Raw genomic sequence first — 17,006 nt, forward strand, 5'->3', positions numbered from 1 at the left:
TGGTAAAATATTATTATTGATATATCAAATTTAAGAGGAAAGCAATGAAAAGGTTTAATTTGAAGAAGAAGACAAGAATAATTCAAAACCGAATGTCCTTTATTGATTGGTTGATTGTCAGTTGTGGAAAACTGTGATAAGCTTCAATGAGACAAGACCTAGAATCACCTCTTTGTTGTATAACATATTGATTTACTCATTAAACTTAGTCTAATCATTTGCAAGGCACCATAAATGTGTTCACTGAGGTCCTTCATCTCCATGGCCACGTATACAATCAATCATTAATTTTTAATAGAGAAAAGAGGCTGGCTATAAGAATCAGCTGCAGGTCCGACAGCGATAGCATCACCGGGGGAAAAGGCAAACGGTATGGATGTAAGGATGATGTGGTGCATGACTAAACTGGACTAATTACGCAAGTCTTAGAGAAATACTAACCACATTAGTTTCTGGATGTGATGGTGCCAAGAGAAGGAGGAGGGATATTGACATGATGGTGCAGTAAAGGTTTTTGATTTTCTGTCTTAGTGATGTACAGTCAGGATGGAGGAAGCTGAAGACGGCATTGCAGTGGTGGGCATTGGATGCAACTTTCCTGGGGGTAAGCCACGAGATTTGGGAGCCATGTTTTTGTTTTTCTTCTTTTCACCATAACTTGTATATATGAAATCAGGCAACTACAAAATGCTGAATACAAACAGGTGGCTTTTCTGCTTTCTGTGTTTCCAAACAGGAGAAGGGCTTGACAATTTCTGGAAGGTTCTTGTGGATGGAAGAAACTGTTCTGTGCCGATTCCCAAAGAGAGGTTTGACCTGGCCGACTGGTATGATCCTGACGACAACAAAGCGGGTAAATCCCGCACAGCCAAGGCTGCTCTCATTGATGGGTATGGTATTTCAGTCTTACTATACAACCCATCTAGATAAACCTGTGTTTTGTAAACATGCAATAGAAAATAAATTATATTTTAATGTTGTTTGTATGTTGTTTGTATCACATTTTATGTCTCTATATTATTTATTTGTGCATTTCTTGGTAGCCCTTACTTTATATGCGCTTTACATTGAGTTAATGAGAAATGTTGATTTATTCACTTGACTTTTCCAACTGTTAAGTAATTGTGATGAACTCAGGTGTGCATCGCTTGTTAATGATGTCACTGATTGAAGATTACCAACAGGTGTGGGGAGTATATATATATCTTTAAACCAAACACACTAATATATAAAATCTAAGAAAAGCAGTGTAACTCCTGATAGAAGTGTTTTATTTTCCTCACATCAAAAACTTCAGACTTTGATATTTACTCAAACCAAGCAAGAGGTGTTTGGGAAGTCTCTCACATAAAATAGATTTTATTTTTAAGTATAAAAGAATTAAATGAATAAATATATATGGAGAGAAATAAACATATTTATCAGAAACTTAAATTGATCCCAGAGGTTTTGATCGATTGCTTTCAGGTTCAATGAATTTGACCACAAGTTCTTCGGCATCAGTGACAGTGAAGTGGAACAAATGGACCCTCAACAAAAGCAGCTCCTTCAGTGTGTTTACAGAGCTTTGGAGGATGCTGGGATTCCTATGGAGAAGGCCAGTGGGACCCGGACAGGAGTGTATTTCGGTGAGACAGTAAAAACATACCGGCTTGTCATGACTAAAGATATAATTCTTTTCTACATTAATATTTTTTCTTTCTTTCTATCCAATTTTTAAAAAACTGACTAAATCACCCATTCCAAAATTTCTAAATACTAAATAGTGATCCAACATGTTTTCCTTTATATTTATGTAGGCCTCATGAACAGAGATTATGAAACAAATGCTGCACATGTGCACCCAAGTGTGATCAACCACTGGACTGGCACCGGGCTCGCCATGAGTATAGCAGCAAACAGAGTCTCGTACATTTTCAACTTTACTGGGCCCTCGATGTCCATAGACTGTGCCTGCTCATCCTCCCTCGTGGCTCTTCATCTCGCCTGCCAATCCATTAAACAAGGTCCGTCTGTAGCACATGTGTAACTGATGGCAATAGCACTTTGGAGAGCAATGTGTAATCGTAACTCTAATGGAAAGTCATACCTCAGGATTGTAATTTTTATGACAAGGATCCGTGTTAAAAAGGGCATTAAAATATTATTGTGTGCGATGATAAAATGTTTTATCTTATCAGGCGACTGTGATATGGCTGTTTGCGGAGGAGTCAACTGTATCATAGAGCCCAGAGTGTTTGTTGCTCTCAGCAAGGCCAAGATGATCTCACCCGAAGGGACCAGCAAACCTTTCTCCAACAGAGCAAATGGCTACGGTCGAGGGGAAGGCTGCGGGGTTGTTCTCCTCAAGCCTCTGAAAAAGGTCAAAATAAATGTGACAATTTCCATCCTTACTTTTCATATCAGATATAAGAGCAACATCAATTAATAACTGACTCACTCAGTATAAATAAACATTTTGTTTCTTTTAAATATTAACCAGTCTGAATAGCACCCATAAATGTTATTAGTTAACCCTGTGTCTCTTGTAGAAGTTCAGAACATATTTATACACAATTTGAATCAGGACTAAACATCATAATTTTAAGACGCCTCTCATCGTGTAATTTCTGTCTGGTTGTTGCTTTACAGGCAATACAAGATCATGACCATATCTGGGGTATCGTCAGCAAAACAGCGGTCAACCAAGACGGACGCATGGTCACTCCAATCACCAAACCCTCCATGACGCAACAAGAGGAGCTGCTGCGAAGAATCTACTCCGAGTCTGACCTTGCAGACGTTCAGTACATAGAGGCACATGGGACTGGAACCCCAGTCGGAGACCCAACGGAGGCAGGGAGCATCTCCAACGTCATCGCTAAAGCCAGACCTCCTGGTTCAGAAGCACTGCGGATCGGCTCTGTGAAAAGCAACATCGGACATACAGAATCTGCAGCTGGGGTGGCCGGGCTCATTAAGGTTCTGCTAATGATGAAGCACGAGACCATTGTTCCCTCCGTTTTCTACTCTGAGGAAACTGCCAGTGTCAATGCCAAAGCCCTGAACATCAAGGTTCCCAAGGAAGCGGAAAAGTGGGAAGCCTCCGGTGCAAGAATCGCAGGGGTGAACAACTTTGGCTTTGGGGGAACGAATGCGCATGCTATTGTCAAACAGTACAAACAGTCACCCACAAGGCAAAAGAATGATGAGACACAACCAAAGTACTTCGTCATGTCGGCAAATTCAACAAAATCTCTCTCCCTGATGATGGAAGACACCGTTAAACAGCTCGAGGCAGACAGTACAGTTGATCTAGACTCTCTGCTGTACACATCAGCTTGCAGAAGAAGCCATCTAAAACATAAATACAGAAAGGCCGTCACGGTGTCATCTGTGGTCGATCTTAAAGAGAAGATAAGAGTTGCTCTGAGCAAAAATGTCAGCCCATCCCAGTCAGATCTGAGATTAGTGTTTGTGTTCTGTGGAAACGGCATTACTTACCATGGCATGTGCAAGCAGCTACTACAACACGAGCCTGTGTTCAGAGATAAAATCAAAGAGACTGCGCAGCTTTTCCAAAGGCTGAGCGCACTGAACATCCTGGAGACACTCGAGAGCGAGTTTGAGAGCGCTGACTTCAAGAACCCAGAGGTTGTCCAACCTTTACTCTTCGCCATCCAGGTTGGCATTAGCACGCTACTCAGGCGATGGGGTGTCAAGCCTGATGCAATACTCGGACACTCTGTGGGAGAGGTTGCGGCCGCTCACTGCTCGGGCCTCCTCTCTCTTGAGGATGCAGTGAAAGTCATCCATGTCCGCAGCACCCTCCAGAGCAAAGTCACCGGGGGGAAAATGCTCGTGATCAGCAACATGGCAGTTCCAGAGGTAACTGCTCTTCTCCCTCGTTACTCTGGTAGAGCCTGCCTCGCTGCGTTCAACAGCCCGCAGTCTTGCACCCTCTCAGGTGACGCAGACGCAATCAAGAGCCTCCACGAGGAGCTAAGCACCTCAGCCAACAGTCAGAACCTGTTCCTCCGTGTGCTGGATGTCCCCGCTGCTTACCACAGCCACATGATGGATGCGATTCTGCCAGAAATCGAAGAAACACTTGGCTCCTTACGGGTGAACGATCTCGACACAGAGTTGTTCTCAACGGTGACAGGCAAGGAAATCGAGCAGGGGGATTTCTGCACAGGTGAATACTGGGCAAGAAACATTCGCAAACCAGTGGCGTTTGAGCAGGCAGTGAGGTCGGCAGCTAAAGGAATGAAGAATACGGTCTTTGTGGAGATTGGGCCAAGAAGGGCGCTGCAGAGAAACATCATGGAAACTCTGGGTAACAACACAGCTGTTCTGGCCTCGGTGCAGCCAGAGAAAGATCATGAAACAATGACATCTGTTGTGTCGAAGTTGTTTGAACTGGGTGTTCAGGTAGATTGGAACACCTTCTACAGAGGATACAAGACAATGCCACTGCCTTTCCCGAAATACAAGTTTGACTGCTCAGACAGAGATGTTATCATCGGAGCAGCACAGAAAAACACAGCGAGCAATCATCCTGTGCTCTGTCAGACAGGAAGTGAAAGCAACATTTTCAGCTGTGATCTGATGTCGGACTCTTGTTTCTACCTGAAAGAGCACAAACACAACGATATACCCATCATCCCCGGTGCCTTCTATGTGGAGCTGGGCTTAGCCGCAGTCATGGCCACTGCCAAACCAAAGGTACCGCTCAACTCACTGCAGCTTGTTGTCAGTTTTCACAGTCCATGTGTTTTAACCCCGAATTTGCCTGAAGTGAAGGTGCAACTGGAACAAACAGAGAAAGAAACCAGTTTCAGGGTATTCTCCCCATCTGCGGTGTACGCATCAGGCACAGTCGTTTCCAAAAGAGAGAGGCTGATTGACGAGCAACATATTTCACTGAGCTCCATCTACAAAAGATGCAAATCTGTCGTGAGCTTTCAGGAGTTCTATGAGTATCTGTCCCAAGGAGGCTTCCAGTATGGAGACGTCTTTCAGAATAAGGCGACTGTGCACTACGGAGAACATCTCAAGGAGGCTTTTGCAGTTGTCTCGGTTCCAGAGGAGCTGCGGCCTCAGTTGCACGACTACTGCATTCATCCTGTTGTGTTGGATTTTCTGATGCAGCTTCTCCCGGTTACAGTGGAGCACATTTTTGCTGGTAGGCCGGGCTTTCCTGCCAAAATAGGAAGTTTGACAGTGTTTGAACCTTTGCAAGAGGAGATGATTGTCTATCTGAGAGCGACGGATGTGGGCACTGATCACTTGGGGGTTTGTGGATGCTTTGCAGATAGAGAGGGCAGAGTTTTGGTTGAAGTTAAGCATGTGATAATCAAGTATCTCGGCAGTCACTCTCATGTGGTTGAGGAGTACTTCTACCACAATACCTTCAGTGTCGTACCTGAGAGTATCACATCTGCTCCTCCTCATCCTAAGGCCTTGGTCTTCTGCGATCATATTGGGATTCATATAGGCTTGCGACAACATTTGGACTCGAGATCTTGTTACATTTCATTCACACATGCAAAAGATATCTTGAGCCATGGCTTCCCCTCTCTCTTGGCAAAATGCAATATCACAGATATCGGGAAAAACTTTGACGAGGTCTTGTTTTTATGGGGCAAAGAAAACCTGACTTCGCTGTCAGCCGATGACATCCTGCAGAATTTGGTGAACTGCTGTGAGATCTTCCGCCAGATAGTCCTTGAGCTCAAGCAAATTCACTTCCCACACTCCATCAGAGTAGTAACCTACTGTTCCTCTGACATCACTTTAGACTACATAAGTCCAGGTTTTGCTCTTGCTGGTATGACGAGATCATTTGCTGCAGAGATACCAGATCTTTCATTTCAGCTGATTGATATAGGCACTGTCTCTGCTAAGGACATTGCAACTCTGTCTCAAGTCCTACAATCGTGCCCTTGCAGCAAGTACCCAGAACTGGTGGTGAAAGATGGGCTGATTTTGAAACCTTCCATTGTCCGTACTCCACCCAAAATCACTGACAGTTCAGGGGGCAGTTTTATCTCTACAATGCCTGAGCCCTGCATCCTTCAGACAGCCGATGCACATAAGATTACTCAAGTTAGTGCCATTCTCTTTGACGAAGGGGCCCAGCCAATCAATGACGCATACGTTGAAATTCGGCCCAGCAAGATATGCGTTCATTCATCTGATTACTTCCCTGTCAGTGCTACACACCTGAAATTTGGCCAGACGCTGTACTGGAACAAACACTCATCACAGAATCACAAGCTGCTGGCTCTCGATTTCAGTGGTACTGTTACAGCAGTGGGAAAAGATGTCAAGAAACTCAAAGTGGGGGACCACATTGCTTCCTGTTATCCTGTAGTGGCAGCCAACAGGGTCAGAGTACCAGAGGACGTGTGCTACAGCACCAAACGATTCCCATTCCTTCACAGAACACCCTGTGTTTCCTACTTTGTGCTGGCATGGGAAATCCTGCGTCAAGCCTTGCCCAAAGCCAAACATCATCTAGGAATCATATCCTCTGTCCCCGACTCTGCTCTGACGAAAGTCTTGACGCTTACATCTTGCAAATCAGGCTGGAATGTGGTTGTTGGAACACAGTACAATGGGTCTTTTGTAGATGTCAATCAAATTGACGCATTTGTCGTCCTGCCTCCATTTGATGAATCCCTGATTGGCAAAATTTGCGATTTTCCAGGCGTCCAACATGTTGTCATCGTCTGTGAATCTCAGGCGCAGGGCTCGCTTGCTCAGGACGTGCTCCACAGTGTAAAGGAGAGTGTTCACGTGCAGACAATTCAGATGCCAGTCATTTTGCAAAAAGGATCCTTGAGAGCACAAAGGCCACACATTCATCACTGGCTCAAGTCCTTGAACTTGAGCACGAAATTTGCCCTTAAAAGCTTCACCTTTCAGGGCGTGAAAGCTGACAGCAGCAAGAGCCTTCATTTTGAGGAACCAGAATCGTACTTCAACACAGAGAAACTGGCTGTAGTGTCTCTGGAAAAAGATGTCAATGGTGCAGTGTCTGAGATTCCACTGCTGCCAACAAAAAAAAAACTTTTCCAGAGGAGAGCAGTGTACATAGTGGCAGGTGGTCTTTCTGGTCTGGGCTTTGAAACCGTCAAGTTCATTTCGCAAAGAGGGGGCGAGTATATTGTCATACTCTCCAGGAGCAGGCCAACACCAGATGTGCAGCAGGAGTTACACAATGTAGAGAAACAGTGTGGAAACTCCATCACTAGCATTGAGTGCGACATATCCATCTTTGAGCAGGTGTGTAAGGTTATCAGTGTCATCAGCCAGAAGTTCCCTGGTTGTCCAGTCAGAGGAGTGTTTCACAGCGCAGTCGTGTTGCATGACGGGCTGATTGAGACGCTGGACAGATCCCTCTATGAGAAAGTTCTCAAACCGAAAGTAAACGGTGCACTTAATTTGCACCATGCGACACGGCACTGTCAGTTGGACTACTTTGTGTGTTACTCCTCCATCTCCGCCTTTCTGGGAAATGCATCACAAACAAACTACGCAGCAGCCAACACATTCCTCGACATGTTCTGCCAGTACAGGCGCAAACTCGCGCTGCCCGGACAGTCCATCAACTGGGGAGCTCTGAACCTCGGCCTCCTCCTGAACAAGGAGCATTTCCAGCGATTTCTAGAGGCGAAAGGGATGATGGTGTTGAACGTGGCTGAAATTCATAAAAGCTTGGAGCAGTGCCTTGTGCTTAACCGACCCCAACAGGCCGTTTGCAGGTTTCACTTCAGGAACATCAGGTACAACATCCTATCTCAAAACGCGGCCTTGACCATGCGCCTGTCCGCCTTAGTGGAGGAGGCTTTTCAAAAATCCGAAGACACAGATTCTCAAACTAAACAAGCCGAATCTGTGTCACCGAAAGAGTACGTCGTCTCGCTCCTCACTGAGACCATCGGCATGGATGAGAGCGAGCTGAAAGACGAATCACCTCTCTCGTCCTTAGGCATCGACTCCATGCAGGCCATGACTCTGCAGAATCTGATCTTTCAGGAGAGAGGTGTGAATGTGCCTTTGGTGAAACTGTTGGATCCCAACGCCACACTGTCAACAGTGGTAGCCATACTGAGTGAAGGAGCTGAAGGCGAAGACGCCAGTGATAACCCAGTGAGTAGTAACTGCACTGAAGACATGGAGGATCTTTCAACCAGGCTGTAAAAAATGACAAAGGCAGATATAATGTAAACAGCATCATTCCTTTTTTATTTTTTTGTAAATGTTTGGCCCTGGTTATATTTTCAGTTCATTTTTGTATCGTAGTTTTACATTGTTCTACATTGATATAACCATACACCATTTTATTTTACTCACTTTTTTGGTGTTTTGTATCACAATTTTATTCATTTTGTTTACTGATATGTTCACAATGAAAATATGAAAAACTGCCAGCATTACAATTAAATGCAAATTGTACGAAAATGGAAAGTATTAAATGTATAGAGAATAATTTATAAATGTGTATTCTTTTATATTATTTCATTAATAGTCAATAAATTTCAATCTTTGAAGCTTTGTAATTTTTCAAGTCTGTGACAGCCTTTTGTCAGCCTGTTTTGTTTTCACTCATCTTTATGGGTCATGGTGACTTCTTATCACTGATAAGCTCAATGATTCTGGCTGATTGTCAACTTTATGATGTTGATGGAAAAAAAAAAAAAAACATATGATACAGTATTCTGACATGTCCCATAAACTATTTGAACCTCTAATTTATCACAACATGTAGACAAAGACAAAGACATTCTCCTGGAGGACAACAGGAACAACAGGTACGGTAGTTTAAGGTGTTTACGACAGTGTTTTCCTACTAAAGAAAAATTATATCACAACCAAAGCAGCAATTCCTCCTCTTTTTCATGGTTTGCTGTGACGGACAATTTAGGGTTGGACTTAATTAGTTTGGTCATTTCCTGTTTTGTGTGTCTCGTTTTTACTTCCTGTCGTCTTCCTGTTTCCCTCCTTGTTGATTGTCTGCCCCGCCCTAATATGTTTCACCTGTGTTCAATTACTCTTGCCTCCCGTGTGTCTATTTAGTCTCTGTGTTCCCCTTTGTCTTTGTTAGTTTGTCCTGCTTTCTGGGTTTTCTTCTTCCTGGTTGGTGTGTATTTGATTCTTGATTTCATAAAGTTTTTGTTTTTTTCACTTAATAAATCACCGATTTCACCTACTCTTGGGAGGTCTGCATTTGGGTCCCTTATAACTAAAAAGCCTGACAATCAGGCTGACTTCAATCGTGTGTATAAAATATTATTTCTACTTTTTTTGTACAGTAAACTTTAATGGACATTATTGTAGTTGCAAATATGACACCAAATAACTTGCATCTTGGCAACGAGTGTAATGTTTTTGTTTTCATTTTTGTTTCATCATGACACAATAAATCAAACTGCCAGTTTCTCTATTTACTTGATAAGTTTGGTTTATTTACAGATTACACAAACTCACATTTATTAAGAGTGTAGAAATATCACAACAAAACAAACTTTAGAACAAAAGGGAAAAAAATGCACAGCTTCAAAACAGCATTTAAAGGTCAAGACATTTTAATTCATTTTCATTTTGAATCCTATTATATTAACAAAGGAATTAACAGTGTCTCACTGCACCTACGACAAAGTACACAACAAAAACAATGTTCTATGGCAACAAAACACAAGCTCTATCAGGCTTTGGCCATAAATAAAATTAATGTTTAATTAATTGTGGGGTTTTTCTCCTCAGGACTTAATGATGATAATAATTAAAGCATAAAATATCTAATCTCTATGATTTAATGAGCTGGTCTGCAACTAGATTTCAGACATGATCAAGCAGATTTATGTAAGACTATAAACTGGCTATGAATCACACCGAAAACCACAGTTACTGTACAGATCTTTAACAGAGAACATGTCACTAATATAAATATACACATTACAATAAAAATCAGAAAGTAGCACAAGGTACCAGTGGAAAAACATTTATAAAATATACTTAGATGTAGAGTTATATAAACAAGACAAAAAAACAATCTGACTGCTATGAGATCAATGTCACAGCAGTGAAACCGTGCAGTCGCTGTGCAAAATGTAAAATTAAATCCAAGCATTTTCATGCATTCACAAAGCCATTTCTGACTCATCGTTCAAAGTATTCTTTGTCATAGTAAATGAAATCATCCATTGTTCATTACAATAGTTGCCAAAGTGGCCAATGTGCTGTTAGGATCCAGTATTCTCACCAAAGGTACATTCACTCCTGTCTCCTGGAAAATCTTGTTCTGAAGCGTCATGGCCATCATGGAGTCAATACCCAGCTCACACAGAGCAGAGTCATCTTCCAGCTCATCCACAGCAACACTGCTTATGTCACTGACAATTATTCTCAGGCTTTCATGTGTGGAAGGCAAATGCAGAACTTTGGGTTCATTACTAACGTCATCTCTGAGCTCCGTTTCCATTAAAGCTGACAGTCGTTCTCTGAGAGACGCATTTTGTGAAAGAACGTGAACGCTGAGGTTTCTGAAGTTGAACTTGCACACGACTTGTTGTGGTCTGTTCATCAAGAGACACTTTTCAAGTGCCTCACGAACCTCACACACATCCATTATCGTCATCCCTTTTGCCTCTAAGAACTTTTGGAAATGGTCTTTGTTCAACAGGAGACCAAGGTTCAAAGGCCCCCAGTTGACGGACTGTCCTGCAAGACCGAGGTTCCTCCGATAATGACAGAACAAGTCGAGGAAAGAATTGGCTGCGGCGTAGTTGCACTGTGAGGCGTTGCCGATGAACGAAGAGATGGACGAGTAGCACACAAAGTAATCAAGTTTGTTGTGGAGTGTCGCAGAGTGAAGATTTAGAGCGCCACTAACTTTGGGCTGCAGCACCTTTCGGAAGAGAGACTTGTCGAGGGTTTCAATCAGCGCATCGTGCAACACCGCGGCGCTGTGAAACACTCCTTTGATCGGACAGGAAGAGAATCGATGTTCAATCTTTGAGATTGCATCCACCACCTGCATCGACACAGAAACATCACATTGGATGTTTAAGATAGAAACCCCATATCTTTTCTGGAGGAGCTCCATTTCAAACTTCACTGCGTCTGTTGGGATACTTCTAGACAGTGTTGTGATACAACCTCCACCATTATGGGCAATGAACCTCACCGTTTCGAGTCCCAAACCAGAAAGGCCTCCAGTTACAATATAAACACAGCTTTGTTTAAAAAGCTGTCCTGGCCTGGTGAGCAAAGGGATATCAGACACCGGAAAATGAGACTCTCCATCATCTAGAACCACCTGCCGCACTGTTGTTCTGGTGAAATAAGATTCAGAATCTGCGTCGGTCTGCTTCTCTTTCTTGCGTGGTAATTGAAATATCTCTTTTTTCAAAGGTAGAGATACTGAATCAAAACCTAATGACGTTAGCCAGTTACAGATATTCCTGCTCTGCACCTGCAGATTGGCTCTCTGGAGAACATTAGCCACATCAAGTTTATGCACGTGCACGTGTTCACTCTGTGATGCAAACACGTCTGCTGAGTGTGAGGATGACATGTGGCTGCTGCATACAAAAACAACGTGTCTCTCGAGGCCACCACTGTCTTGTATTTCCTGCCAAGAGTGATCGAATGGGGGCAGGAAAACAAATGCATGACTCCGATCAAAATGTAGAGGTGCTCCGCTGAAATGTGGCCGAGAGGAAACGTTCCAACCTGACCTGTTTGCTGTCAGAGCTAAAACTTTCATCAGAGCCGAGGCTAAGTTAGAGGAGACGATGGTCAGCTTCCTGTGCGTCTGTTTTACTATAGGCAGCATTCTCTGCAGGATCTCCCATGCCAGTATGAAGTAAGACACGCATGGAGTCTCCTTCAGAAATGGGAGTCTCTTTGTACCATAGCACACAGCTTCAGGAACTCTAATCTTCGCCGTGGCAGCAACGGGATAACATGAAGCGATATGATCTCCCACTCTTAGACTGTGAACATCTGTCCCGACAGCTGTGACAACGCCACTAAAATCTAAAACCAGAAGCTTGTGACTCTGAGACGTATGACGGTTCCAGTATATCGTTTTGCTGAAGTCTAAATGTGTGGTGGTGACAGGAAAGTAATCAGGTGAGTGCGTGCACACATTGGTGAGCTGAATCTCAACTGACTTCTCTTGGATGGGACTTACATTTGTGTTGAAGGGGACAGCAGACAAGTGAGCCAGTCTGTATGGATCAGTTGTCTGTAGGACAAAGTTGCTCAGACACACCGGCTGCACATCACCTTCACACGAAGCCACACCCATCATTGGGGTCCGCGCGATTCTTGTTGCCGACGCCTGCCCTTTGGTGATCACGACCTCTTGTTGCTTGCAGGTGTTGATTACATGAACCAGCATTTGGATATCTTCACTGGTAACAGAAGCGAGGTCAATCAGCTGAAAAGAGAAACCTGCCATCTCTGCTGCACAAGCCCTTGTCATACCAGAAAGCGTAAAACCCGGACTGACATGGTCCACAGTCATTTCTGTTGATCGGTAGGTTATGACGCGGACAGTGCAAGACGGTCTTCTCTCTTTCAAGGCTAACACAATCTGGCGATACAGCTCACAGCAAGTAACCAAGCTCTCCAGTGTCTGCTCAGACGACAAGTAACTGAGGTTCTCTACTCCACAAATGAAGAGAACATTTTCCAAATCCACATTAGCGTCGAGTGAGCGAAACACTAAATCTCGCAGTTGGTCGGACACCCAATAATCTCTGCTCTCCACGACGACTGACTCTGGGTGTAAGTATGGCCGAAGTCTTTTAGTCATGCAGAGTTTGTCTTCAAAAATGAGTGCTTTTATTTTGCTATTTTGCAAATCCGACTTGTCACAAATTGTAATTACTTCATTGTGATAGAACAGCGACTGAAGAACATTCGAGCAATTGCCCAAAAATGAGATCCTCACTCTCTTAAGTTCCACTAGTACTTTCCCCTCTGTGGTAGAAAAGCAACCACACACTTCAAGGAAGTCCGGGGTTTCTTGAGTTGCCCGTAAATATAGGACCATTTCCTCTTGTAATGGTCCTGAAATGGCGACACAACCTATAGCTGAAGGGAATCCCTGCTTGGCTGTTAGCCGTCCAGTAGCCACCACTGCAGTCATTTGCAGGAAATAGTCCAGTAACACAGGGTGGATGAAATAGTCATGAAGGTGCTCTAGAAGTTCTCCAGGGACTTGAATTTTTGTCACAGCTTCCTTGAATTCATCCCCAAAATGCACATCATCGAGCTGTTTGAAGACAGAGCCATATTCAAATCCTGCTCGAGAAAGGATTGAATAAATCTCTTTTCTCTTCATAAGCAATTTGCACCTTTGACAGATCATGTTGAGAACAATGATTGGTTCCTCTAACAGTGGTTGGCCATCTGCGATCCTGTATTTGCCAGACGCATGTGTTGCGAGAGAAGACTGTATTTTAAAAGAGGTCTCATTGTCTACATGCTCAAGTACGACTTTCATCTGATGCTGGTCTGAGCTGAGTGTAAAGAGACTCTCAAATGTAACACTGAGCTGCAGCAGAGAAACAGGTTTCTTTGGTTTTAAGCTCGCCATCACCGAGGCATAAGCTAGCTCAACATAAAACGCACCCGGCACGATGGAAACACCATTGTTTTTATGCTGCCAAAGATATGGTGCAGCCTCTAAAGAGAGGTTGCACATGTACTCTTTGTCATGTAGCTTTATTTGGGATATGAAGGTATGGGGAGGAAAAGCAGATAATTCGTCACCTTTCCTCACATCTTCAAAATTCAGTTCTTTCTTTGAGTGGTCGAACTGATAGATTGGAAGAGCTGCGGGCGATGTCTCGTAACCCTTGTAGAGTCGATGCCAGTCCACATTTATGCCCAGTTCAAATACTTTTGCCAAGGTAGACAAGATTGTGTCATAACCCTTCTCTGGCTGGACAGAGGAGAGAACTATGGTGTCGTTTCCCAGCGTCTCATGTATGTTCCTTTGGAGAGCCCTACGAGGTCCAATCTCCACTAAGACCACATTTCTCCTAGATTGCTGGGGTTTAGTGGCAGCATGCAGTGTTTGCTCAAATAAAACAGGCTCTCGGATGTTCTTTGCCCAGTACCTGCCAGTGCAGAAGTCACCGTCTGAACACCTGTCCGCAGTCACTGTGGAAAAAAGTTTGCATTCCATTTCGTTGGCATCTAAAAGATTTATGCTTCTCTCAATGTTCTCTAATATGGGATCCATCATATGGCTATGGTATGCCGCCGGAACATCCAAGATACGGAGGAAGAGGTTTTTATCCGTAAACAGAATCTTCAACCTTTCATAGAGGACGTCTATTGCATCTGAATCCCCTGACAGTGTGCAGGACTGAGGGCTGTTGAAAGCTGCAACACAAATTTTGCCGTTGAAGACTTGAAGGATGTCTACTACCTTTTCTACAGCCACGTTACTGACCACAAGCATCTTCCCACCTGTGACCTTGCTCTGAAGAGTGCCGCGGTGGTGCAACACTTTAACAGCATCTTTGAGAGAAAGGAGGCCAGAACAATGAGCTGCGGCAACCTCGCCGACGGAGTGTCCGAGTACAACATCAGGTTTGACACCCCAGTGCTTCAGGAGAGTGGAGACGCCAACCTGAATCGCAAAGAGCAGAGGTTGGACAATATTTGGCTTGCTGAAATCATCATCATCATAGTTGCCGGCAAGCCATTGACTGACGCTGATGCTTTTATAACTCTGGAAGAGATTCTCAATTTCTCTGACCTTATCTCTAAAAACAGGAACCTCTCTCAGGAGCTGCTTGCACATACCCCTGTAGGCGACTCCATTCCCACAAAACACAAACACCACCTGGATGTCTGACTTTGTTGGCTCCACCTTTGTCTTCAGCGCAGATTTCAGCTGATGCTGTAAATCTGAGAGGGAAAATGTCAGAAAGGCCTTCTTATATTTGTGTCTGTAATGACTCCGTCCACATGCTGAGGAGTATGACAGCGCCTGTAAGTCAAATGCTTGAGCGCTGCAAAGCTTTTGATGAGTGTCAGCGATGGATAGCATCAATGATTTCTCAGAGGCTGCAGATATGACAAAGAGTTTTGGACAGCCTTTTGGGAGCTGTGTGGGAACAGTGGTCTTTCTATACTCTCTTAAAATCACATGTGCATTTGTGCCGCCAAACCCAAAGCTGTTAATCCCGGCGACCCTCTGTAATGACCTATTCGTCTCCCATCTTTCAGCTCTAGACGGAATATTTAGATTAAGAGCTTTTAAGTTTACACTTGCATTGTCTTCAGAGTAGAAAACAGTGGGAACAATGGTCTCGTGCTTCATCATCAGGAGAACCTTAATGAGTCCGGCCACCCCAGCTGCAGATTCTGTATGTCCAATGTTACCCTTCACAGAGCCGATCCGCAGTGTCTCTGAACCAGGAGCTCTGGCTTTAGCGATGACGTTGGAGATGCTCCCTGCCTCCGTTGGGTCTCCGACTGGGGTTCCAGTCCCATGTGCCTCTATGTACTGAACGTCTGCAAGGTCAGACTTGGAGTAGATTCTTCGCAGCAGCTCCTCTTGTTGCATCATGGAAGGTTTGGTGATTGGAGTGACCGATCGTCCGTCTTGGTTGACCGCTGTTTTGCCGATGACACCCCATATTCTGTTGCAGTCTTTTACAGCCTTTGTATAGAAAGTCAGACCATTACCACGGTAGCTATTACTTCTACTGCATGTGATCACACGAAATGACATAATTGCAATAATGTTCTTACATTTTTCAGAGGCTTGAGGAGAACAACCCCGCAGCCCTCCCCTCGACCGTAACCATCTGCTCTCCTGGAGAAAGGTTTGCTGGTCCCTTCAGGTGAGATCATCTTGGCCTTGCTGAGAGCAACAAACACTCTGGGCTCTATGATACAGCTGACACCTCCACACAAAGCCATCTCACAGTCTCCTGGTTAAAAAAGAAAAAGAAAAAGAAAATGAATGAATGAATATGTAAATACAGTGCATTGGTAAACTAGCTTTTAGGTACGGCTTTTGTGGGGAATAGATGGACAAATACCTTGCTTTATAGCCTGGCAGGCTAGATGTAGAGCCACCAAAGATGAGGAACAGGCACTGTCTATGGCAAAAGAAGGGCCAGTGAGATTAAAGCTGAAGGAAATTCTATTGGCAGCCACACTCATGGCCGTCCCAGTGCCGTTGTAGTGGGTTATCGCAGTGGGGCTGTTACTTCGGATCATCTCATAATCTCTGTTCATAAGACCTGCAACACCACGATAAAAAAAAATAGAGTGGGTTACAACTTGGTTAAATTGTGTGCAAGAAATTTAACATGTATCATAGAACGATTGTGGGCACCTATGTAAACTCCGGTTCTGCTCCCGCTGATCCTTTCCATAGCCATTCCTGCATCTTCTAATGCCCTGTATGTGCACTGAAGGAGGAGTTTCTGCTGAGGGTCCATGAAATCAGCCTCTGCTTCGCTGATGCCAAAAAACTTGTGATCAAACTCGTTAAACCTGAAATTATACAGCAGTAGCAGATCCATCAAAATCCAAACATCTCTCAAGGGAAGGATTAAAGCGTAGTATAATGCTTACCCTTCTATAAGAGCTGCTTTGGTCGTTCGTGTCTTTCCGGGTTTGCTCTCATCAGCATCAAACCAAAAAGTGGTGTCGAACCTTTCAGCTGGAATATCCACTACGCAGTTCTTCCCTTCCAACAGAACCTTCCAGAAATTGTCCAGCCCCTCGCCTAAAATAAAACAGATGGCGATAATTTACCTTGAATGAAGACAACCAGGGAGACAAAATCCTAAATCCTTGCAACAGCGTCATAATTGAGTCATACCTCCAGGGAAATTGCATCCAATCCCAATGATAGCTATGCCGTCCTCTGCGTCTTCCATTGTCACTTTGAGATGCTCGTGGGGATTTCCTTGCTTTATTCTGAAAGCCAAAGAGAAAGCCTCTCCATAGTGAAGCTTGATGTTCAACGC

The 17,006-nt window shown here is 44.0% G+C and overlaps 2 protein-coding genes across 2 annotated transcripts; one reads left to right on the forward strand and one right to left on the reverse strand.

Annotated features, from left to right (window-relative positions):
- The first annotated feature begins 546 nt into the window (after positions 1 to 546).
- LOC111224325 (phthiocerol synthesis polyketide synthase type I PpsD-like) lies at positions 547 to 8,190 on the forward strand. Its single transcript, XM_022748763.1, has 6 exons — positions 547 to 604; positions 737 to 890; positions 1,468 to 1,628; positions 1,800 to 2,006; positions 2,181 to 2,362; positions 2,632 to 8,190. Exons 1-6 carry the CDS (start codon positions 547 to 549, stop codon positions 8,188 to 8,190), a joined length of 6,321 nt encoding a protein of 2,106 aa, XP_022604484.1.
- A 1,996-nt stretch (positions 8,191 to 10,186) lies between these two features.
- LOC111224327 (phthioceranic/hydroxyphthioceranic acid synthase-like) lies at positions 10,187 to 16,916 on the reverse strand. The gene is made up of 6 exons (XM_022748764.1): positions 16,859 to 16,916; positions 16,609 to 16,762; positions 16,367 to 16,527; positions 16,068 to 16,271; positions 15,775 to 15,956; positions 10,187 to 15,682 (listed from the first exon to the last, which is right to left on the reverse strand). The coding sequence occupies exons 1-6, from the start codon at positions 16,914 to 16,916 to the stop codon at positions 10,187 to 10,189; spliced, it is 6,255 nt and encodes a 2,084-aa protein (XP_022604485.1).
- Between the last annotated feature and the right edge of the window lie 90 nt (positions 16,917 to 17,006).

The sequence above is a fragment of the Seriola dumerili genome, unplaced genomic scaffold, assembly GCF_002260705.1.
Source record: "Seriola dumerili isolate Sdu_G_001 unplaced genomic scaffold, Sdu_1.0 BDQW01000129.1, whole genome shotgun sequence".
NCBI lineage: Eukaryota > Metazoa > Chordata > Actinopteri > Carangiformes > Carangidae > Seriola > Seriola dumerili.